This window comes from Dama dama, chromosome 25 (assembly GCF_033118175.1).
Source record: "Dama dama isolate Ldn47 chromosome 25, ASM3311817v1, whole genome shotgun sequence".
NCBI classification, from domain to species: Eukaryota; Metazoa; Chordata; class Mammalia; order Artiodactyla; family Cervidae; genus Dama; species Dama dama.
Genome location: NC_083705.1, coordinates 46,571,797 through 46,596,314, shown reverse-complemented (window position 1 = coordinate 46,596,314; position 24,518 = coordinate 46,571,797). Strand labels below are relative to the sequence as shown.

Genomic DNA, 24,518 nt, shown 5'->3' with positions numbered 1-24,518 from the left:
GATTAACCCAAGGTCTGTTGAATGTACCTAGAAGATCTTGTTGCATTTGTCCTATTTACTTTTAACAGCTGCCTTATAAGGTCGGGAGTACAATGACAAGGGAATCTGTTTTCTAACAAGTGCCACTATTCCTCAGACCTGACGATATCATACATGCATGTGTGCTGTTGCTCAGTCATGTGTGACCGTTTGCGACCTCATGGACTGTAGCCCACCAGGCTCCTCTGTCCATGGGATTTTTCAGGCAGGAAGTACTGGAGTGCATTGCCATTTCATCCTCTAGGGGATCTTCCTGACCCGGAGATCGAACCCTGTCTCCTGCGTCTCTTGTATTGCAGGCAGATTCTTTACCATTAGTGCCACCTGGGAAGCCTTATCCTACAAGAGTGCAAAGTAATAACTGTGGGTCTTATATCCCCAGTAGGAAAACCAGTTTATATACCATCGACGATTTTTAGGAACTATTTCTATTGGAGGCAGTAAAATGCTATTTAGAAGTAATAAGTAGTAAACCTGTCATATGACTATTTTGCAGAGATGTGCTGGATTCTAAGGCTGGGTCTTGAGTTCCTCACTCCAGGGATATTTCTTGGTCTAGTGCTGGCACATACCATTTTCTGCTTTGCAGGGGACAGCAGTTTCCTCCCGTTACTGTTGAAGGAGGGAACGAAGATGTCCCTGGGTCCAGCACATGACACTTCTAAGCTCACGGGGTCAATCTCTGGCTGCTCAACCAGGTAGGGGGAATATCTCCAATTCTCTGTGTCCTCCTCTAAGTCTCCTAGCCTATGGGGCTCCCTCCAAAAGGGACCTGAGGAAGACAGGGTCACATTTCCTAGCTGGGGAACTGGTTCTCAAATAGCAGCTGGCTTTTCCAGAGGAACTAGCCCATCCCTGGGAAGTAGCAAGTGCTGGGAGAGAGTCATCCCACGGTCATCGGCCTTGCTCAGGAGCTTGTTCTGTCACTATCCATCTTAGGTGACATCCTCTATCTCTTTAATGAGTATTTGGGCCAAAAGGGATGGTGACCTGGCTATAACAGAAGGTGAATAATGTAAGCTTTTTTCGACAAGTCCTTTGAATTGACTTGAGCACCTTCTCTGCACCAGTCACTTTGCTTCTAGACTGGCAGATTTCCGGAGGTCTGGGCCGTCTTACTCAGCACCAAATCCTTTGTGAGCAGTACATGCTGGTGGAGTCATTGAGTGGTAGATAGAAGATCTGGGGATGAACAGCAATGCCTGCCTTCATGGAGCTTTGAGTTTTAATGAGGTTAACATATTTTCATTCCACTGGAGTACAAGGCTCCAGTGGTTGGAGTGGGGTGGTGGGGGGAACTCAACCGACAGCAGATGTTGAGGTCTAGGAAAGAGAAATGAGCCCTCTGAAAGTGGCACAGTCAATAAGGGGCAAAGGTAGAGGTGAGCCTCAGTTCTGGCTCCTCTTGGCACAGGGCTTCTAGATGTTGTCCTTTTCTTTTTCTCTCTGATATAGACAGTGACCTTGGGAGTCCCACAGGTAGCTAAGGACAAGTATTATGAATGAAGAAGACTGGTATAAACTCGGACTTGCTGCAGTGGAGTCTGGTGGGGAGTCCGAAGTGAGGCAGATGGCTTTGAGCAGCAACAGGAAGGTTGGAAAAGGAACTGCAACCCAGGCCCTTGGGATCCTGCTAGGCAAGAATCACATAAACAAACCCATTTGTCAAGCTTTGTCAGTGAGTTAACAAGATCTGTGCTGAGCCTCTTCGTTTGATGAGAAGGCTCACATAACTTGACCATCTCCTCCTACAAGAGTTGACCTGTTTGTGATTGATGGCTTTTCAAAAATGAAAGGGAGTGCTGACTTTGGGTGGATGGTTTTGACCCATAGACATTTCACTGGTGGGAGAAGCAGCCTGTTCACAGTGGCTCCTCCCAGCTGCCCCAGAGGACGTGGGAACCTCTGAGCTGGAAGGCTAAGGGACTTGTGGGTTGCTTTTCCTTTCTTCCTTACCAAAGGCAGCCAGAAGCAAAACACAGTTGACCCTTGAACCGTGTAAGGGTTTAGGGGATACCTCCCACCCCACTACCACCAAGTTGAAAAATCTGTGTATCGCTTTGACTCCCCTAGAACTTAACTTCTAATAGCCTACTGTTGATGGGAAGCCTTACTGATAACACAAATTGTCAATTAGCACATATTTTGTATGTTGTAGATATTATTTATTGTTGTTGTTCAGTTGCTTAGTCGTTTCTGACTCTCTGACCCCATGGACTGTAGCACACCAGGCTTCCCTCTCCTTCACCATCTCCCAGAGCTTGCTGAGATTCATATCCATTGAGTCAATGATGCCATCCACCATCTTGTCTCTGTCACCCCCTTTTCCTCCTGCCTTCAATCTTTCCCAGCATCGGGTCTTTTCCAATGAATGGGCTCTTTGCATCAGGTGGCTGAAGTATTGGAGCTTCAGCATCAGTCCTTCCAATGAATATTCAGGATTGATTTCCTTTAGGATTGACTGGTTGGATCTCCTTGCAGTCCAAGGGACTCTCAAGAGTCTTTTCCAACACCACAGTTCAGAAGCATTAATTCTTCAGCACTCAGCTTTCTTTATGGTTCAACTCTCATATCCATACATGACTCCTGGAAAAACCATAGCTTTGACTAGATGGACCTTTGTTGGCAAAGTAATGTCTCTGCTTTTTAATATGCTCTCTAGGTTGTTATAGCTTTTCTTCCAAGGAGCAAGCATCTTTTAATTTTATGGCTGCAATGATTATCTGCAGTGATTTTGGAGCCCAAGAAAATAAAGTCTGTCACTGTTTCCATTGTTTCCCCATCTATTTGCTGTGAAGTGATGGGACCAGATGCCATGTTGGTTTTCTGAATGTTGAGTTTTATAAAAAGCCAACTTTTTCACTCTCCTCTTTTATTTTCATTAAGAGGCTCTTCAGTTCCTCTTCATTTTCTGCCATAAGGGTGGTGTCACCTGCATATCTGAGGTTATTGATATTTCTCCCCTCAATCTTGATTCCAGGTTGTGCTTCAGCCAGCCAGGAATTTTGCATGATGTATTCTGCATGTAAGTTAAATAAGCAGGTTGACCGTATACAGCCTTGACATACTCTTTTCCAAATTTTGAACCATCCATTGTCCTTGTCCGGTTCTAACTGTTGCTTCTTGACCTGCATACAGATTTCTCAGGAGGTAGTAAGATAGCCTGGTATTCCCATCTCTAAGAATTTCCCATAGTTTGTTGTGATCCATACAGTCAAAGGCTTTAGCATGGTCAATGAAGCAGAAGTAGATGTTTTTCTTGAATTCTCTTGCTTTTTCTATGATTCAGTGGATGTTGGCAATTAGATCTCTGGTTCCTCTGCCTTTTCTAAATCCAACTTGAACATCTTTTAGTTTTCAGTTCACGTACTGTTGAAGCCTAGCCTGGAGAATTTTGAGCATTACTTTGCTAGCATGTGAAATGAGTGCAGTTGTATATTGTAGCCTTACAATAAAGTAAGCTAGAGAAAAGAAATGTTAAGGAAATAGTGTAAGGAAGAGAAAATACACTTCCAGTACTGTATATGTATCGATACCCTAAGTTTACATTGTCTGTTTATGTGATTAGTTATCAATATCCACATCAGTATAGTCTTATGGTATAAAACACTGCCGATGTTATATGTATTACTAATACTGGACATCAAAAATGAAGAGTTGTGAAAACATTCATATTTATAGGAAGAAACAGTGGTGTGATTGCTTTATGGTGGCTTAGTATAATTGATACAACTGCTTCATGGTAGTGTAGCCTAGACACTAATGAATGAATCTTTATAAAATCTTATGGCATACAGTATTACAGTTATATTCATAATACAGTATTGAAAACTGTTACTTTTTTAAACAAAGCTGCTTAGCGTGTTGATAGACTGATAGGCAGTTTCTCCTATTATGAGAGAGAGGCATGCTGTAATTTTTTTTGAAAGCAAAGTTAGAAAACAGTAAGAAACCTAATGCATTATTAGTTTTATATTAAATATCACCCACCTTATGCCTATTTAAGGATAGACTAGTATCTGCACATTTTATGCGTTCATGATATACCTTTAAAAAAATTTTTTTTATATTTCTAGGCTACATGGTTCATCGGTAAGGTTTTTCAAGTTGTCCCAAATCTCCAAAAGGCTTTCCAATCTATTTATTGAAAAAAAGTTGCATGTAAGTGGACTTGCACAGTTCAAACCTGTATTGTACAAGGGCCGTAAACATATGTGCGGCCCTGAAGTCCCACGTTGAACCATGTCAGGAAGGCCTCACCCACAGCCAGGTGGGGAGACGCCTACCATTCTGTCTCCAAGTGAATCTTATTTTGGGCTCAATCCACATTCATCGTGGATGCAAGTTACTTCGACGAATATGCTCAGGACCTTCTTGAATCTTCGTTTTAAAAAAAAAATCCTTAATTTTCTTTGGGGAGAAAAAAGTTTCACATTTCTTTCCTTTGAGCTTAATTATTTACTTAAAAAAAATATTTGTTTGGCTATGCTGGGTCTTTCAGCATGCAGAATCTTTAGTTGCAGTGTGTGGGATCTAGTTCCCTGACCAGGAATTGAACCTGGGCCCCCTGCATTGGGAGTGTGGAGTCTGACCACTGGACCCAGCAGTGTATATTAGTCACTCAGTCGTGTCTGACTCTTTGCAACCCCATGGATTGTAGTCTGCCAGGCTCCTCTGTTCATGGGATTCTACAGGCAAGAATACTGGAGTGGGTTGCCATTTCCTTCTCCAGGGGATCTTCCTGACTCAGGGATTGAACCCGGGTCTCCTGTGTTGCAGGCAGCTTCTTTACGATCTCAGCCACCAGGGAGGCCTCTGGACCACTAGGGAAGTCCCTTTTGAGCTTTTTTAAATCGGAAGAAACTAGAAAATATAGGCGTAGACACTAACCAGGATCTGTATACCAACCAGGATTTCCTAACACTAACCAGTATCTGTATACCAACCAGGATTTCCTAAGAGTTTTTTTTTTTTTTTTTAAGGAAAAACTCCTTTCTTCCACTAACCTTGTGTATACATCCAGTCAGCAACACCTTGATAATTAGATTCTTTCTGTGCTATACAACTTTAGGTCATGTTTGGTGTGCTGTTCGGTGACTTTTTCTATTGCTTTTCCTCTAGAGTCTCTAAAAGCTAGAAAGAGATGACCCCTGTCCCAGCCTGTCTCCCGGGCCGATCTGTGGACTTCTGTGTTACCACTTGTGCCTTGTCTGGCAACAAGCTTGCTTTCTTCTTGTACTTTAACACAACCCCTGATTATTTTAAGTGCATACCCCTTGGAACAAAGCGCATTTGATTTTCATTACATTGCAGATGGGTGTTTTTGTCCACGGTGGCAAAAGAAACAAAGAGTGGCTCACCCTATCCTGGTGATATCTGAGGTGGCAGGCTGCTGGCTGCGGGTGCTTGTGTGTGTGGCTTCCAGAACCAATACTGCCTGCACCCCCTGCCCCATTACTGTCTCACTAGTGATTGTTTTAGGACAAACTTTTATTATATCAGTGCTTGTAATGGTTGTAAAGCATTGTAGTATTTCATTTTTTTTTTTTTTTTTAATAGCTTGGAAAGAGGTAGTATACAGGACGTTAGAATAATTTCCTAAGGAACAGAAATGTCCTAGTGATGGGGAAGGATTTAAATATCTAGCTGTTCTGCTTTTTCATATTGTTCCAAAGCATGGAAACCTCCACCCAGTCTGGAGTTGCCAGCTCAGCTGAGTATAAAAATAGCCACTTCACTTGTCTGTAATTATCTTTACATTTTATGTTATTGACTGGGTATCTTTAGCCAAGCTGTATGGAAAAGGATTTTTTTTTTTTTTGGACTGGTGAGCTCATTACATTTATTCACTATGTGTATGCCTCACATGTTAAAAGGACAAAGAAATAAACTGCCACCTTCCCCTGGAATGTTGTGAGGGCAAACAGCCAGAAGGGAATGCCTTTTTTCGTATTGGTCCGTTCAGACTTCCTAGGGGGAGCTCTGTATATGCCAGTGGCTGATCTGAGGACTGTTCCATCTTTAAAGGCAACAAAATTTTTTTAAGTTGTAAAAAGGTTGGTCTGTTGGTCAGACTTTTTTTAAATTACTAGTGCTGTCTAATATGCAGCCCGGGAACTGAACTTGAGTGTCAACCCAGCCTTCTCTATTTTTAAATTGTGCCACTTTGGCCAAATAAACTTGCTTGGTGGCAATTTCCTAATCTTGAAACTGAGAATAAAAGCAAAAGCGTCTAATTTTGAAGTGGTGTGGTGTGAGCATTAAATGAGATAATACTCATTTATAATCAGATAGTAAAAAAAAAAAATTTTTTTTTTTTTTTGCAAAGTAATCATGTAAATGACAGCTATTGTTACTGTTACTAAGGTTATCATGTTCTGTATCCTACCTTTGAAGAACTGTTGACAGATTGGCCAATATGATTGTATCTGCCATTATAAGCTGTAGCACTAAAAAGGGGTTGCTCCCATATGTCATTGAAACACATTTGCCAGGTATCTTCTGTGCAGTTTGGGACTGTGTTTTCCTGTGTTATCATTCCTCCATTTAGTCCTTCTCTATATCCTTAGGTGGACAGTATAAAGGCATATTTCCTATAGTTGTGATCAATGCTGTTCCCAGTTGTATTAACACATTCCTTAGTCTCATCAGACAACTTTTGTTTCAGTCACCATCTAGGCACAGAGGAGTAGTCTTGTGGTTAAAATGAAGATAGTAGTGTCTAGAATGAAGTGATGGGGAAGTTAAATTCCCTTTTGAATCCTTTGGAAAATTGTCCACCTTTTGATAGAGAAAAACAGACATGTTTTCTCAACCATATATAACAGAGTAATAGTTTGCACAGAAATCCGTCAGTCTTGAAATTAAAAAATTTTTTTTAAATTGGAGGATAATTGCTTTACAGTGTTGTGTTAGTTTCTGTTGTACAGCAACATCAGTTTAGTTCAGTCGCTCAGTCGTGTCCGACTCTTTGTGACCCCATGAATCGCAGCACGCCAGGCCTCCCTATCCATCACCAACTCCCAGAGTTTACTCAAACTCATGCCCATCGAGTCGGTGATGGCATCCAGCCATCTCATCCTCTGTCATCCCCTCCTCCTCCTGCCCCCAATCCCTCCCAGTCAGGGTCTTTTCCAATGAGTCAACTCTTCGCATGAGGTGGCCAAAGTATTAGAGTTTCAGCTTCATCATCAGTCCTTCCAGTGAACACCCAGGACTGATGTCCTTTAGGATGGACTGGTTGGATCTCCTTGCAGTCCAAGGGACTCTCAAAGAGTCTTCTCCAACACCACACTTCAAAAGCATCAATTTTTCGGTGCTCAGCTTTCTTCACAGTCCAACTCTCACATCCATACATGACCACTGGAAAAACCATAGCCTTGACTAGATGGACCTTTGTTGGCAAAGTACTATCTCTGCTTTTTAATATACTATCTAGGCTGGTCATAACTTTCCTTCCAAGGAGTAAGCGTCTTTTAATTTCATGGCTGCAATCACCATCTGCACTGATTTTGGAGCCCAAAAAAATAAAGTCTTACACTGCTTCCACTGTTTTCCTATCTATTTCCCATGAAGAGATGGGACCAGATGCCATGATCTTAGTTTTCTGACTGCTGAGCTTTAAGCCAACTTTTTCACTCTCCTCTTTCACTTTCATCAAGAGGCTTTTTAGTTCCTCTTCACTTTCTGCCATAAGGGTGGTGTCATCTGCATATCTGAGGTTATTGATATTTCTCCTGGCAATCTTGATTCCAGCTTGTGCTTCTTCCAGCCCAGCATTTCTCATGATGTACTCTGCATACAAGTTAAATAAGCAGGGTGACAATATACAGCCTTGACATACTCCTTTTCCTGTTTGGAACCAGTCTGTTGGTCCATATCCAGTTCTAACTGTTGCTTCCTGACCTGCATATAGGTTTCTCAAGAGGCAGGTCAGGTGGTCTGGTAGTCCCATGTCTTTCAGAATTCTCCACAGTTTATTGTGATCCACAAAGTCAAAGGCTTTGGCATAGTCAATAAAGCAGAAATAGATGTTTTTCTGGAACTCTCTTGCTTTTTTGATGATCCAGCGGATGTTGGCTCAACATAAGTATACATATATCCCCTCCATCCCACCACTCTATGACATCACAGAGCTCTGAGCTGAGTTTTGAAATAAAATTGTTGATTAATTATCCTTTCTTCTGCATGTGGCAGAGTGACTCTTTTAAACTAACTTTCATCCGTTATCAACTTGTGGGATTTACTGGATCTAAGCTTCATGATTTGATAGTAAGTGAGTGTTAAACATGATAACCTATACTTTTTTTCCCTTAATTTTGTGCCTGCCTTGTAATAATAGTAAGATGCTGTTATTGCCAGTTGTGCCAGACTTTGAGGGGAAAATGTGAATCATTACTGTCTAATAGAATATAAGCAAGCCATAAATACATGCCATCACAAGTCATTTCAAAGTTTCTAGTAGACATAATAAGGAAAATGAAGCAACTGAGATTGTAATCATCTTTTATTTTTATCTAGTATATCCAAAATTCTGTCAACATGTATTGAGTCATATAGTTGACTTTTTTTTTTAATAGTAAATCTTTGAAATCCATTGTGTATTTTCCACTTAGAGTGCATGTCAGTTTGTGTTGGCCATGTTTCAAATGCTTAGTGGCCATGTGTGGCCAATGACTGCAGTATTGGACAGCACTGGTCGAAGTAGTATGTCCTTTTGTAGGTCCTGTAACCCCAGTCCTACCTGACACTTAGAATGCCTCAGTAGATGCAGGTTTGATTAAGCTTCGCTGTGTCTTTACCTAGTTATCTGGAATTTTGCCCTTCGTTTTTAGTGTTTCCTTAGAGAAGTATGATAGCTCGCTAGCTTCATCATAATCTGATTACACATGAAATAGTGGACATTTGTGTTCTTGGTTTACAAATCTGTGGGTCTCTGCTTTCTTGCATGCGTGCTAATCAGCATGGACTTTTTTTTTTTTCTTTGTTGTAGGCAGGGATTATGTATGGGACAGTTTTCTACATCTCCCTATGTACTTTGGCCAGAGTTGGTAGGCAGTGCCTGTGAGTAAACAAGACAGTATAGATTTCTTAGTTTTCCTTTTAATTTGCGGGTTCTTGAGTAGCCGTGATGTTTTTACTCTTTAGAGCCTCATGGGATCGGGTGCCAGGTATGTGAGTTTGTGTGTGGGGCCCAGGGTGGAGGGGAGTGTGTTTTAAATCTTTGTTGCAGGTGACAGAAGTACTCCCCATCCTTTATGTTAATGCTATTTTATTCTATCCCTCAATACAGAAAAGGTTGAAAATTGAAAGAAGGTCCAGGCTCTCAAATTCAGTCAACAGAGCCTGTGTTCACTGTGAAGGTGGTTCTAGGCCTCCCGACAGAGCACAGGCTTGGAGTGGCCTGGGGCTTTTAGTGGAAAGGATCTGGAAGGCTTTTCCATTTGCACTGCCAGGAGAGTAGTGTGGCAAATCCAGGCCAGCCTAACCCCTGGGGGGTGATGCTTGGTGACTGAGCCACTGTGTCGGGCTTCTCTTCCAGGTATCTTGTTTAGAATCAGTTAGGGTGAGTGAAAGCATGCTTCCTTATCATATCTTCAGCGATATTCAAGGATTAACTGCTCTGAGAATTATCCTTGGTGCTTGAGGTCTCCTGATCCAGCTGAACCCCAGCGTTCCACCCCCTCCTCCAGGCAGCTTCCCCACTGTCTGCCCCGTCTCGTTGTCCCCACTCCCCCCTGAAGTCCCTATCTTCCTCCTGAGCTACTTCACAGGGTCCTTCAGGACCCAGCTGTTATGATGGCTTTTCATTTCGTGAGGGTTTTTAACAGTCTAATTCTGTTATTCATTTCCAGTTACTCGTGATTGTTTCCCTTATTGGCAGGTTCCTGTAGGAGAGCGAAAGAGCCGGTCTTATTTTCAGAGTGGAAATAGCCCAGAAGGTGGGGCTTGCTGGCCAGGTGTTCTGTGGTGAAGAAAGAATGGAATGCTTGGAGGTGGGGATGGGTGAGGGTATGCTGGCAGATCAGGGAGCAGCTCATAGCCAAACAAATGGATGATAAATAGGCTGTCCCTAACCTATGGGTTCAAAGGGGACCTTGTAGGTCACCCCACTGTATTCAACCACTTAGACTCTGGAGGGTGTGTATTTCACTTCTGTAGATTCTTAAAGTGAATTTAGCTACAGACTTCCAAATGAGCTGAACAGACAGACGTACAAGCTACAGCAGGGCTGCCGAGGTTCTAGGCTCCTCTCACTGTGGCGTCTAAGGTGACAGCCTGAGCGGGATTGACTTGGTGGGAAGGCAGCAGGGGATTTGTCAATATTCGTTGATTGCAAGTCACAGAAACTCAACCTGAACTAGCTTAGGATAGGAGGGAGGGCTTCCCTGGTGGCACTGGTGGTGAAGAACCCACCTGCCAATGCAGGAGACGCAAGAGACATGGGTTTGATCCCTGGGTCAGGAAGATCCCCTGGAGGAGGGCATGGCAACCCACTCCAGTATTCTTGCCTGGAGAATCCCATGGACAGAGGAGCCTGGTGGGCTACAGTCCGTGGAGTTGCAAAGAGTCAGACATGACTGAAGTGATTTTGCATGCACGTAGGTTGGGGTGAGGGGTGGGGGGGCAACTTGGCTCAGGGGACGCCAAATTCTGTGCTAAAAGGGTGTTGGGGCCTCCCTGGTTCCCTCCCTCAAACCAGCTCTCTGCACTGACTTAGGAGTGTCTTGGACAGCTGCCAGGCTCACATTTTCCTAGTTTCTCCGCCAGAGAGGAAGGCTTTAATCTTCCCTTTTTCTTCCCCGTTCTGCCCCCTTCTCTTCCTTCTTCTTGTACTCACCCCTTCCCTGTCCCTTTCCTCTCCCCCCACCCAAAATTCCAGGGGCGGTCTCTGACAGCCTTGCTAAGGACACCTTTCCATCTCTTGGGAACAGCTACGGTCAGGCTATAACCTGACTGGGGTAGGGGGAGGGGGAAGGGAATAGGAGGACAGCTTCCTAGAAAGAAATGCAGTTATCAGAAGAAGGCTGGGCACTCGGAGTCATGGGGCAGACAGCGTGCTACATGGCAATGTGTTAGGTTAGAGAAAATGCAGAGACGTGCCTTCAAGTGAGCTGGGCTGGAGATGAGAATATATGATTTGAGTACGTGGTGTTCGAATGACATCCCAACATGGTAGCTGGGGCAGCAGAAATGGTTTTTGTGCTCTCCATCTGCTGTTCCACTCCTGCTTCTAGGGCATCAGAATTCACAGTATCCATGTTGTTAACTTATTTATCCCTTATCCTCAAAAAGTATTTGAGGCACTAGATGACTGATTCATCAGAAGCATTGTGATTATCGTAAATGACACTTCCTGCATACAAGAATGTGGAGAGTCTGAGTTACCCCATTTTAAAGCCAAGTCAAAGAACTGATGATGTCACAGTAAGTCAACATTTGACCATTTAATCTTTCTAGAGTAAAACCAAGGGAATCTGGTATAACCATCCAGGGAGCTACCCTCTCGCACTCTAAAGCTGTTTCTCACTAACAACTTAGCATTTCACTTTTTGTATTTCATCTTGTTAAAAACAGCTTTATCGAGGTAAGATTTACATTCCACAAAATTTACCATTTTTAGTATACAGTACTGCTCAATTTTTAATAAATTTACAGAGCTGTGGAATCATCACCACAATTGAGTTTTAAAACATCTCTCTCACCTCCCCCAAAAGAGCCCTCATGCTCATTTGCAATTCCTCCTTATCATCCCCCTCCCTAGGCGACTGCTAATCTACTTCCTGTCTATAAATTTGCCAGTTCCAGACATGTCGTACAGATGAAATCTTACACTGTGTGGTCTTGTGTCTGACCTTCACTTGGCACAATGATTTTGCGCTGCACGTATCAACCCTTGGTTCCTTTTTGGTCCTGGATAGTCCGCCTTCCCCTGTATGGAAATGCCATGTTTTGTTTACCTAGTTGGTGGATGTTTCAATTGTTTCCACTTTTTCACGCTTATGAATACTGCTGCTGTAAACACTCATGTGCACGTCTCTGTGGACACGTGTTTTCATTCCTTCTGGCAAGACACATCATGTGATTGCCAGGTTGAATGGTAAATGTATATTTAAGCTGCCAAACTACTTGCCACAGTGACTTTGTGCTTTCCACATTTTATATATTCACCAGTAACATTTGAGGAGTGGCCCTGTCTTTTTGAACTTGAATGACTCTTTTGGATTTTAAGGTGGGGGAAAGCCAAGAAATGGACTTGCGATGGAGATGGTAAGGCACTTGGCACATACCCCTTGCTGTTTGGGGTTGATTACTAGATGTGTGCAGGGCAGCTTTTTTGCTTGAGAGATGAACACAGTGTTACCTCTTGATAGAGCTGTTGACACCAACATCAAAGATTTGGAAATACACCCTGGAAACAGCATTTTAGAGATCAGCTTAAAAATAACCTCAAAAGGGGGGATAATCACATGGCGTTTCTTAGTCCTGGAGTGATTTTTGTATTCCACAGTTGGCTTGTTTTGATTAAGCCCATGCTTTTTAAATTGGATGGATTTAGGGCATGAGGTAACCTTGGGGCTTTTCTTTGGTAGGTTTATCGGAGCATGTGAGTAGCAGATTTGACAGCCCAGATAGTAATGTTGCCAGAGCCCCGACCAGTTCTATATCAGTGCTGGTGGCTCTGACTGATTCATGGACCAAGATTGGTCCTCATTGATGGCAGGTTTTATTTTTAAAGAAGAATGATGTGTTTGTTTCTCAAAAGAAATGTCATCCCCTGATAAAGGCAAGTTGTGAATATAGGGAGGGAGATTAATGTTCTTAAGAGTTTCACTTCATGATCATTATGGTATATTATCTGGATGGCACTTATGGTTTTAAAAGAGTGTGGTCATTTTTGGGGGGAGGGAGTGAGATATTACAGTATTTTAGGAAGGATTCATCATCAGGATGACACTACTGCCTATGTCTTTTTTTCTCCCTCTTACCTTTCCCTCTTCTCTATCATCTGGGCAATCTTTTATCTCACCTGCACCTTAGTTAATATATGAGTGCTCTCAGCCCATAATTAATGCTTAGTAAAGTTTGCATGTTTCTTGAGTCATTTATTCATTTATCTATGTGTATCTGGTCTGCTGAATAAATAAGACACCTAAAATGTGATCACAGAGCAGCTTTGTTTTGTGTCCCACTGACTCTTTAAAATTTATTCAGAGAGGTTAGCCTATCTCATGCCTCTGGGTGAAATCTATATCTTTTCTGATTCGATTTTGTAAAAATTCTACAGTCAATTTCAGTTGCTAAATACTCTTAATTTATAACTTGGAATGCCTGATTTAAAATAAAAGTAAAAATTTCAAATTCGATTTAAAAGAAAATATCTTCCTTTTTCTCCCTTTCTCCATTTTCTCCTGTTACTCTACCCCCTTTATCTGACTGTAATGGTCTGTGTCCCCTCCAGGGTTGCAATGCAAACTGGAGGCAGGAGAGGGGAGATGAGAGGTAAGAAGAATGAGAAAGTTCTTACTTGATGGTACACAGGAAGACAGTGCTCTGCTCTCTAATCCTGACAGATATTTTGAGCTGATTCTTGCTCTTTGAGGAGGTACTTTAGGCTGGACCATGTGCTCCTAAAATTCATATGTTAAAGTCCTGACCCCTGGTACCTCAGGACGGGACTGTTTGTGGAGGTAGGGCCTTTAAAGATATGATTAAGATAAATGAGATTCTATGGGTGTGATTGGTGTCCTTATAAAAAGACATGAGGACAAAGGCACACAAAGAGGAAGCACTCGTGAACACAAAGGGAGAAGGAAGCCATCTACACCCAGGGAGAGAGGCCTTAGTTCAGTTCAGTTGCTCAGTCATGTCTGACTCTTTGCAACCCCATGGACTGCAGCATGCCAGATTTCCCTGACCATCACCAACTCCCAGAGCTTACTCAAACTCATGTCCATTGAATCGGTGATGCCATCCAACCATCTCATCCTCTGTCATCCCCTTCTTCTCCTCCTGCCTTCAATTTTTCCCAGCATCAGGGTCTTTTCCAAGGAGTTAGTTCTTTGCGTCAGGTGGGCAAATTATTGGAGTTTCAGCTTCAGCATCAGTCCATCCAATGAATATTCAGGACTGATTTCCTTTAGGAGGGACTGGTTTGATCTCCTTGCAGTCCAAGAGGCCTCAGAATAAATCAGAATTGGCTTTGCTGTTACCGTCTTCTTGGACTTCTAGCGCCCAGAACAGTGAGGATAGAGATTTCTGTTGCATAAGCCACCAGATGTGACACTTTGTTACACAGTCCTAGCAAACCAGCAGAGGCGGCCTTGGAAGATCCTTCTCTCCTCCTGGTTCCACTCCTGGACCGTCACTAGGGACCCCTCTGATTCCTGTGTTGCAGGTTCTGCTTTGTCGCTTTTCTGTCTGGGACTTGGCCTCTCTCTGCCCTCTTTACCCTGTAATCCACTCTGTTAGAATCCAGGACAGCTTACTACCCTTCCATGAATTGCCTAGGTCAGGTTTACTGGAGACAGACATCTGTGCGCAGATAAACTTCAGCATCAGGCTGATCACAGCCCAGCAGCTACCATGCCTTCATTCCCACCCTCAGAACTTAGGCCAGTTTCTCTCCGAACTTGTAGATTTTCCAGGCGAGGATCAGACCCCTGTCCAGTCTCTCTAAGTGGTCCTGTAGGCCTTTCTCATTAGGTTGAGTAGGCCTGGTGGGAATCATTGCATCATTCCTTCCCAAGAAAGCTGCTGCTGCTAAGTCGCTTCAGTCGTGTCTGACTCCGTGTGACCCCATAGACAGCAGCCCACAGGCTCCTCCGTTCCTGGGATTCTCCACTGGAGTGGAGAAAGAACTTCCCCCAATCTCCATGTGCTCTGACCCATTTAAACCCTGGATGTGAGTGAGGGTTCAAGAGTCCTGTTACTAGTTTTCGGCTAAATCCTTTGAAATTGTGCATCTTGCACTGGGCGCGGTGAAATGTCTGTTGTATCTTTGTGCTTCCAATTCGACACCCAGTGCTTGTTCAGGTGGCATTGAGTAGTAAAGAACCTGCCTACCAGGAGACCTAAGGGACGGCTTGAATCCCTGGGTCAGGAAGACCCCCTGGAGGAGGGCATGGCAGCCCACGCCAGTATTCTTGCCTGGAGAACCCCATGGACAGAGGAGCCTGGCAGGCTACGGTCCATAGGGTCACACAGACTCGGACAGGACTGAAGCAACTGAGCATGAACACTTGTTCACCCATCCCTTCTCTCAGCCTCAGTGAACTTCCGCTGAGTGTGGACCATGGAGAAAGTCCTGCTGAGGTCAGAGGTGAACACTTGGGTGTTGCTCAGTTCAGTCACTCAGTCATGTCTGACTCTCTGTGACCCCATGGACTGCAGCTTGCCAGGCTTCCCTGTCCTTCACCATCTCCTGGAGCTTGCTCAAACTCATGTCCACTGAGTCGGTGATGCCATCCAACCATCTCATCCTCTTGTCCCTTTCTCCTGCTGTCAATCTTTCCCCACGTCAGGGTCTTTTCCAGTGAGTCAGTTTTTCGCATCAGATGGGCAGAGTATTGGAGCTTCAGCTTTAGCATCAGGTGCGGCTAGGATGTACTTTTTCCTTCTTGAGACGTTCCCTATCTGGAAGTGGTAGAATCTCATGCAAAAATAATAGGTCAGGCCTGCAGATGCAGGGGAGCCCTTGGCCTGCTTTGCTTCAGGCTGATAAAATCTCTGTCCTAAGTAAGCACTTGCCCCTTGGGGGTTTTAGCAGCTGGTCCTTGCTCTCTATTGACACTTACATTCCATTATTCAAATGGTCAGCTCCCTTGGCTAAGCTCAGCGTGTGATTAGGGAGATGCTGCCGGAGGCGCACAGCTCAGAGAGATGAGAGGGAGGTGGAGGGAACAAAGAGGAGCAACCTGATAAGATTTATAGGCCAAATGAGATGGTGATTTGGGGTTTTTTAAAACTTAGTGCTTTCATATGTACATGTGAAAACTGATCACGGCATTTACTTAATCCTATTGCAGCTAACCCAGTCCATTTAGGACCAAAAAAAGCCTTGCTGAGGTCAAAGATGAAGTCTACAGTCTACCCAGGCACCTAACCTGTATCTCTGTCCTGCACATTGCTTCAGGAAACATTTATTGATTTTTATACCAATGGCTAGCACCCAAGTAATAAGCAAAATGAAAACTCTACCCTGAAAATCCTCCATTGCAATGTAAACAGCCTGAGATGTACATTTTCAAATTTGCCAGAAAAACTGGTAACTGGGACTCTTGAACGCCTTGCTTATATCCAGGGTCTAAAAGGGTCAGGGAATGGAGACTGGTGGAGAGTCTCTTTCAGAGAGAAGTTTGCATCAGTTCCTACCATGCCTGCTGAGCCTCCCTAGAGAAGCTTCAAGGACTGCTGGCAGAGTTTGGACGGGCGTTTGACCTTCACTTCACCTGGGATGGCTGTGCCCCGTCTTGTAAGAAAGACCCGATGAGGAGCCCTCTTCCCGTCAGCCTGCCCATATCCTCAGTTTCCTTTTAGAGACACTCAGACCCCTACCTCTGTGCTGAAGACTTCTCTGATTTTTCCTAACCCTCAGAGATTTCCATCCAGGAAGCAGAGTCTTAAAGCAGCTTCTGCCCCCAGCGGCAGTTTAGTTGGCAGGACAGGCCTTCGTCAGGGTCTTCTTTATCCGGGGGGACCTTTGACAGCATGTATTTGTTCTGCCGCCTTGAGTGTTTATGCAGCTTTGGGTTAAAATTCCATTTTTTGGAGAGAGAAGATTGCAGAAGCAGGTACTCAAGGGAGAAGAGGTAGATGCTGAGCAAGAGAGAAGTGTTTTAATCTCAGTGTCTTGCATTTGTTCAGGGTGATCGCCAGTGCTTTGGATTTTAAGTCTCATGTACTTTTTACTTGGAAGAAAAATTCTCAAAGCCAGTCTGGGGGTGCATGTTTAGTGTTCTGGTGTTGCTGAAGATTCCGAGGAAGTATCTCACATTCCATGACGGAGGGATTAGTTAGAGCAAGGACATTGTTATTCACTCAGGTCCTCTGGTGCTATGATGACTCAGAGGGAACTATTTTAAACCACTGCCCTTGAATCCTGGGGTATGCCATCTTGGATGCTAATATATCCCTGTGATTCAGGAAAAGATACATGTGTGTATAGCTGCCATTTGCCTTTGTGAGTTATTGTTTCTTAGTGGCCATGGTAACTAGCTAGTTTCTCTCTTAGCTTTTAATGTAGAATGCTCCCCTCTCATCCACCCACAATATTTTGAAAGATTCAGTCAATGTTCAGAAATACTGATCTATCATATCTACTTATGCAGTGTCTCTAAATTAGTTTTAATGAAAGTGTCAATTATAGGTATGATTAGGTGGTATGACATGTATAGAACAGTGGTTCCCAATCTCATTGAGCATCCAAGTCACCTTGTGAGTTAAAAAAAAAAAATTACAAGAGACTTCCTTTGCAGTCCAGTGGTTAAGACTCTGCACTTCTAGTGTAGGTGTGAGTTCAATCCCTGGTCAGGGAACTAAGATCCCACATGCTGTGGGCCATGACCAAAAAACAAACAAAGAAAAAAACCCAATTCTGAGCCTCACTTCTGATTACAGAATCTAAATACCTGGCTGGGGGCTCCAAGGGTGCCCTTATGTGCTGACATAATTGTCAGCATTGTCTTACGGAATAACCTTTGGGTCACATGTAGGAGTGGAAGTGGGGGTGAGTGGGAGAAGGAGTGGTTTGGTAATAGAAGAGAGGAACTTTTTTCCTCTCTTTTCCTCATGATTACGTTTCGGTTGGAGGTGGCTTGTGGTAGAGAAATAGCTAAGGAGAATTTAGGAGCAAGGAACCTTTTAGCACTAAGGACATTGCTTATTAACCTTTGTTCCTTCAAAATTCATTTTCAACTAATCCAGAGGTTCTCAACCTGAAATTTTCCTAGCTCTACAGATTGGAGAAGGTAATGAAGATTATTAAACTATTTAAAAAAATAACAGCTAAAGAATTAACATCTTTGTGGAGATAAGTCACATTCTATTCAATTTACCCATTTGAATGGTACAGTCGATCAGTTTTTGGTGTGTTCACAGGTTGTACAGCCATCATAGTAATAAATGTAGAATGTTTTCATCACCCCAAAAGGAAAATTCTATATCTGTTATGTCATTTTTAATACTCAAAGAAGTCTAACTTGTTAGTTCACAGTATAGCTCTATAGGCTAACATCAAGGCTTTTTGATTCAGGCTAGAAATTCTATTCGATAAGGGTAGTTCATGTTCAGCTTTGGTTGAGAGTTGCATTATTTTAAAGGGAAAATGGATTAACAAACACTGTTTGTTGGATCTAGTCTTTCAGATGAGAGGGTCACCGTCTGTACCTCCCTGCCCTATTCCATCCTCACTGATGGAGTGACATCGCATGGTAACTGGCAACGAAGCAATGCTTGTTAACTTATTTTGGGTTGAGCATGGAGTAAACTGACCAACATTTTTGCTCAGTGGGTAGACAGGCTTTGAGAGGATTTAATTCAAATACCTTTTCCTGTGTATGTGAAACATACCCTTCTCTTTTTGAACCATCCAAATTAGATTCCCATGCAGCTAATTCAGCTTTATCGCAGCTCTTTTGACCTAAGCACCTTAAGTTGTTTTTCCAAGGACTGCTGTTAGTGTGGCTTCACTAAGTTGATAGATGTCACTTTATCCAGTCTGGGCTTTGGAAGTTTGAATCTGGGAATTGGAGCCGAAAAATTCCAGCTGAGCCAAGGAAGGCAAGTCACAATTGACTCATGGGTCCTTTTGGGGAAGAGGGCGTACTGAGGCAAAGGGAGCCCAAGTGACTTCCCACAAGTCCTGACTTCTAGGACTAGGTCCTGGAGTTAGGTCCTTTTACCAATTCCCGGAAAGCAATGATTTGTTACTAATTTTAATTATCCCCAGCTACAGTTCTTGTTTCTAGTTACTGTTTTGTGGGTTTCTAAACCTTTTTACCCTTGACCCCCATGTCTGTCATCCCAGAGTTATACCCTTGGACCACCCAGCTCTCAAACGCCCAGAGCTTCCAGAAAAACATTCATTTTCACAGCTAATACCAACCCCTGGGAGTTTTTGGAATTACTTGCTTTATTTACTTAATCTTCTTTAAATGAGCCTTTGCATACTTCTCACTACCATGCTGAGGGGTGGGGGGGAGACAAAGACAAACACACCAAACTACTAGCACCCACACCCATGCAACACGCTCCCCCACCTCTAGCCCTAGGCGCCCCATGACCTCAGACAAAAATCTGACCCAACTTTGGCTGAGACATTGTGTTCTTGCCTGAAAGAATGCTTTGGGTGGTTCCACCTTGGTGGGTTACAGAGTTTGTGGGTTATCCAAGGCTGGGTTTCTGTTTGCTTCTTTTCCTGGTGCATGGATTTGTCCTGTTATCTTGGTTATTAGCACTTCACCTGGAGGGTGGAAGGAATTGAACTTCAGGGGTAATTTCCATCTTCTAGCTGCATTTGGTGGAGAACCGTGAGCCGGTGTCAGGTTGGGAACATCTGCTTATCAGGGTTTCTACTTGGATTCATCAAAAGATGGTTGCTCTGACATGATGAAGGGCTGTTTCATAAACCAGCACAGCTTTGATAAGGATATTTCCAGTTCCACATACCTCATTTCTGACTTCTCAAACTTGTATGCCAGAGTCAACCAAGCAGATTCCTTGGTCCTGCCCTTGAGATTCAATTTCCAGGGAATTTTGCATTCAGCAAACTGTCCCCAGATTCTTCTGATTCAGATTAAGTTGGGGGGCCACCCAGAAGCACTGTCCTCAGAGTTTATCCTTTGCCGTTCAGGTACCAGCCCAGCCTTCTCTGTGGTTAAGTACATGGCAATTAACAAGGTGTAATTACAGTGCATGCGGTTTCCAAGGCAACAGACATTCTGTCACTCCTGCTGAGGCTGGGAAGATTGAAAGGGACCACAGGGAGGCCACAGGAATGGTGTGGCCTCCAGATTAATGTCATTGAGGTGCTTTGTGACCCGTCCAAAGGTCCCTGCTTATGGAAAGCAGCAATAATGAAAGTCAAAACTTAGCAAATTAGAAGCCAGGGAGCCACTGGACCACTTCTGGAGGTGGCAACAAAGACCTCAAGAGAAATGGTCCAGCCATTCAGTTGCCTGCATTTCCTACCCTGCCCCCAACCATGCCATCTGTTTCCTCAGATCAGTTTAGTCCAGAATAAAGATGGTGGACGAGCATGATGACCTTGAAAGGCTTTTGAAAGGTAATGATCAACTGTGGTCAACACCTGACCATCGTTCCTTAGTCCTCAAATAGATGGGCCTCTTTATGTTCCACTGTTCTCACTTTGTAAGCTGAGGCTTGACGTTACATTTCTTGAGTGCTTTCCAGGTGATAAGAACTTGTACATAGATTTTTCTGTCATTTTTGACCTAAACATACACTTTCCAGGTTTCAGGATGGAAGAGATCAAGTTCATGCCATGTTTTAGCCCAGGAGTTTACTTTCAGGTTTTAGTTTTAAAGCTGTAGGGCAGTGGAAAAGGCATTCACCCATTAGTCCAACTTTGGTTCTGAATTTTATCATACAGAGGTGTGGGGAATGCAAACAGGTTTCTTCACTTTGAGATTCCATCTCTTCCTCTGGAAAATGAGGGGCTCCAACTAGATCTATAGTCTTACCTTTTGAAGGGTGACAATGCCTTTGCAGAATCTGATGAAAATAGGAACTTTCTTTCCAGCAAAAAGTACAGGGACTTTGCTGGTGGTCCAGTGATGAAGACTCTGCAATCCCAATGCAGGGGGCCTGAGTTCGATCCCCTAGTCAGGGAACTAGATCCTGCAGGATTCATCTAAGACCCGCCACGGCCAAAAAAAAAAAAAAAAAAGTACAGATATACTGTCATTCCAAAAATTTACCTTCATTTTCTAAAGGCACCACAGATCCCTCCTAAATGAGGTGGTTTCTTAAGACTTTTCCAGCTCCGGATTGGAATCACTGGGTCCCACGAGGACCTGGGGAGAGTCTTTCACTGTTTTGAGTAGCTTCCTGAGGAATGAGGTATTTGATGAGGGAGGTTTTGTTGTTTCTTGCATTTTCCCCTCATTGCCCTGTGCATCTACGAGGGGGAAAAAAAAACACACTGAGAAAAATAAATAGGGAATGAATGGCATCTGGAATGTGAGCTGTGCTTCAGTATGCTTCACTCCTGTGGCCCTTTCAGAGGAGGTGGAGGCTATAACTGTACCGTGAAGGGAATGGAGAGGAGGGAGTGAGGCACTGAATTTTGTGCAGTGACAGGCCAGCCTTTACTTAAGCTTATTCTACTTTGAATGAGGAGTTGGAAGAAAATGAAAAGTTTCAGTTAACTTGAAAATGTTGGACGCTTCAAAGGAGTATCACAAATGGGAAGAACATAACATTCTGTACCACTTCCCAGCCCTTAACCCTGACCACCTTCCTAACTTAAACCCAGACGCTTACCCGTGGCCCAAAGTCCTGGTCCAGCTGGGAGGGAATCACTGTAGTGTTTCTTTGGAAACCTTGAAGTGTGTATGTGAGTTGCTCTGTCATGTCTGATTGTTTGCGACCCCATGGACTGTAGTCCACCAGGCTCCTCTGTCCATGGGATTCTCCAGGCAAGAATACTGGAGTGAGTTGCCATTCCCTTCTCCGTGGGATCTTTCCAACTGAGCAATGGAACCTGGGTCCCCTGTATTATAGGTGGATTCTTTACCATCTGAGCCAGGAGACCTTGATACCTAATTTCTTTTTTTCTCTCTGGCTAGGTGCTGAAGGTGTCCTCTAGAACTGTGGAAGGCTGAATGGACTAAACATGAAGAGCTTGAAGGCCAAGTTCAGGAAGAGTGATGTAAGTACTTGTGACTCATGTCTGGCTGCAGAAACACCCTCCCTTGGACCTTGATAAGGTGCTGGGTTAATCAACTACAGAAGTCAGAAGTGCTCTGGGGCCCAGCTCAGCATGGCTTTTGTGAATGACGTGTTCTTGCTGTTTGTGTATATAGCTTCTAAAAATGACTTTTTTTTTTTAAATTCTGATGTCTGTGCCTTGTAGGGAAAGTAACAGTTAAATTAAACATCTTAACAAAAAGAGTCAAATACCTCAGCATTTCTAAATCCCTCCAAATCTGACTCAGAATGTCATTTTTAGAGAGTGATTTTAAGGAATTATGTGTTAGCGTGGTTCATCTTGGGTGTTTAGGAAACTTAAATTCTGTTAAGGCTTTTGTGGTAAAACAGCAATATCTATTGCCGCCTGCACCTTTATTCCCCCTTAATTCCTGGGGTTCTTCCTCACTTCTTAGTCATCATACAAGCCTTTGGATTGGAGGAACCAATGATGATGCCTGAATTATGAGACAAAGTCTCTCAGAGGAGAAAATGGAGAAAAAGAACACAGCAGTGGGATTATATGTGATGCTATTGTAACAGAAGGTCAGCTCATAAACCCTGCTGAGGCTCCAGTCTTGTGCTAGCTGCTCCAGATACTTGGAGCAGAGTGGATGAAGGGGAGAAATACATGGAAGGATGTTTGATGAATGTCAGCGATGTCACCCTCCTAATGGGCTTGCTTGGCTGTCATTTAACATTGGGTAATTAAAAGTAAACCTGGATTTTATTGCTTTGCTGTGAATTATATGACAGCTTGGCAAAACCACATTTTTGCTATAAGTGGAGACCATGTCTTACAGCTAACATGTCACGCATGCACATATACACGTGAACACACATACCTCCTCTTGGCTGAAGCTTATCTCCTGAGGCTACATCATGACATGTAACTTACTGCCCTGATAAGGCCCAGACTGGAGGAGGTGCTTGTGGAATGATTGCAGAATCTTGTTATGCTGAAAGGAAGTTTGAGCTCTAAGGAGAAAGGGTTTTTAGGAAAAAGCGGACTTCGCCTCCTCATTCTTCAGGTAAGTTAACTAAGACTCAGAGAATGTGACTTGGCCGAAGTTGTCCAGGTAACCTTTAGCCGGAGTGATAACGTTGGTCATCTGACTTCGTTGACCTCTTGCCCCTGCCACTCCGCTAAGAAAACTTCCTTCAATGTTCTCATTTGTTGGCCAAGTGATGCGACAGTCTCTAGATCTCATTGGACTTTCAGTTAATAAGGAAAAGGCAGTTAAATGGAAAATGTTGTCCAGCCAGGCCGATTCGGGTTTGTAACTTGTGTGACCAGGTTCACAAATACCTCTTCCATTCCATTGGGCAGCCTCCATTTGTACAAGCTGAAATTGTTTTAGCAAAATTTAATCAGTCTAGACTTCCATGATATATGAACAGGGGCAAGGGGGGAAATAATAGGAGCATACACTTTAGGTTTATAAACTGGTGGCTGTAGGGAGGGTATTGCTGGAATCTAGTTTTTAAATAAAAACTGAAATATTTCCATGATTTAGGGGGAAAAAGTCACAGTAATAACACTATTAAAAGCTTCTGGAATTTGGCAGTTGAAAAGCTATGATTTTGGCAGTTAGCGCAAAGGGAAGAAATGTTAGAAGAGCAAGCTTGGGAGAGGAGAGCAAAAGAAATTGGTATTATGGGGCCAGATGGTATCAGATGGCTCCCCAGTTTCACCCCAAATTGCTTCCCAAAGCATCATCCCTCCACTGCAAGATGGAGGGGATGAAAGCAGAAAAGAAAAACGTTTCAAACCCCAGCTTGTTAATCCGCCCTGGGTTAGTAAGAGCTAACCATTATGAAATATTTACTTTGTGTCAAGTGCTGGGCCAAGCTCATTATGTGAACTTTGTTTAATCTTGCTGCAACCCTTATGTGGTAGGTATTATTGGCAGGCTCATTTTCCAGATGAAGAAACTGAGACCCAAGGAGCTCCAGTCCCTTGCCTGGGCCTGAGTTCTTCTAGCTCAAAGTTGTATAGTCAGTGTTTGCGCCCAAGTAGCCTGATTCCAGACCTCAGGTTTTCCAAAAGAGGAAATGTGGATGCAGGTCTGATTTTATGAGACAGCAGTCCGGGCAGTAGCTTGGGAAAGCGACTTCGGACCTGGGTCTGTGGGCTTGGGCAAGTCTTTTCTCTGTCCTGAACCCCCAGGCTCCTCAGCTGAAAACTGAAGATAGTGTTACCTCATGAAGTTGTGAAGGTTAAGTGTTCTCACACCTGTAAGGCACACATTTTAGGCCTGGCATTCTGGAGATGCTTGGTACATCTTTCTACCTCTTTCTTAATCACAGACACCCATGCTGGAGTTGAGAGGACTTCAGCTGTATGGTTGGCAGGCAGGTTCAGACTCACCACAAGCTTTACTTGGGAAGGTGACTACCTCCTGCTCGGGCATTGTAAGTGGTCTTCAGAGCACAGACCTGGGTGGTGAGGGCCTTCTCTGACAACATGTATTTCTCCCTTTAAGCAGTAGATTTTAGATGAAAATGATATCAGCATGATTGTAAAACAAAAGCAGCAGCTTGTTCTC

General features: G+C 43.6%; 1 protein-coding gene across 5 annotated transcripts in view; it reads left to right on the top strand.

Annotated features, from left to right (window-relative positions):
• RAI14 (retinoic acid induced 14) overlaps positions 1-24,518 on the top strand; it is a 160,980-nt gene that overhangs the window by 6,926 nt on the left and 129,536 nt on the right. For all 5 annotated transcript variants that reach the window (XM_061129246.1, XM_061129245.1, XM_061129241.1 and 2 more), the window contains exon 2: positions 21,849-21,931. In XM_061129246.1, the coding sequence (XP_060985229.1) occupies positions 21,896-21,931 (36 nt within the window). In that variant the 5' untranslated portion in view covers positions 21,849-21,895. The remainder of the gene's footprint in view (positions 1-21,848; positions 21,932-24,518) is intronic.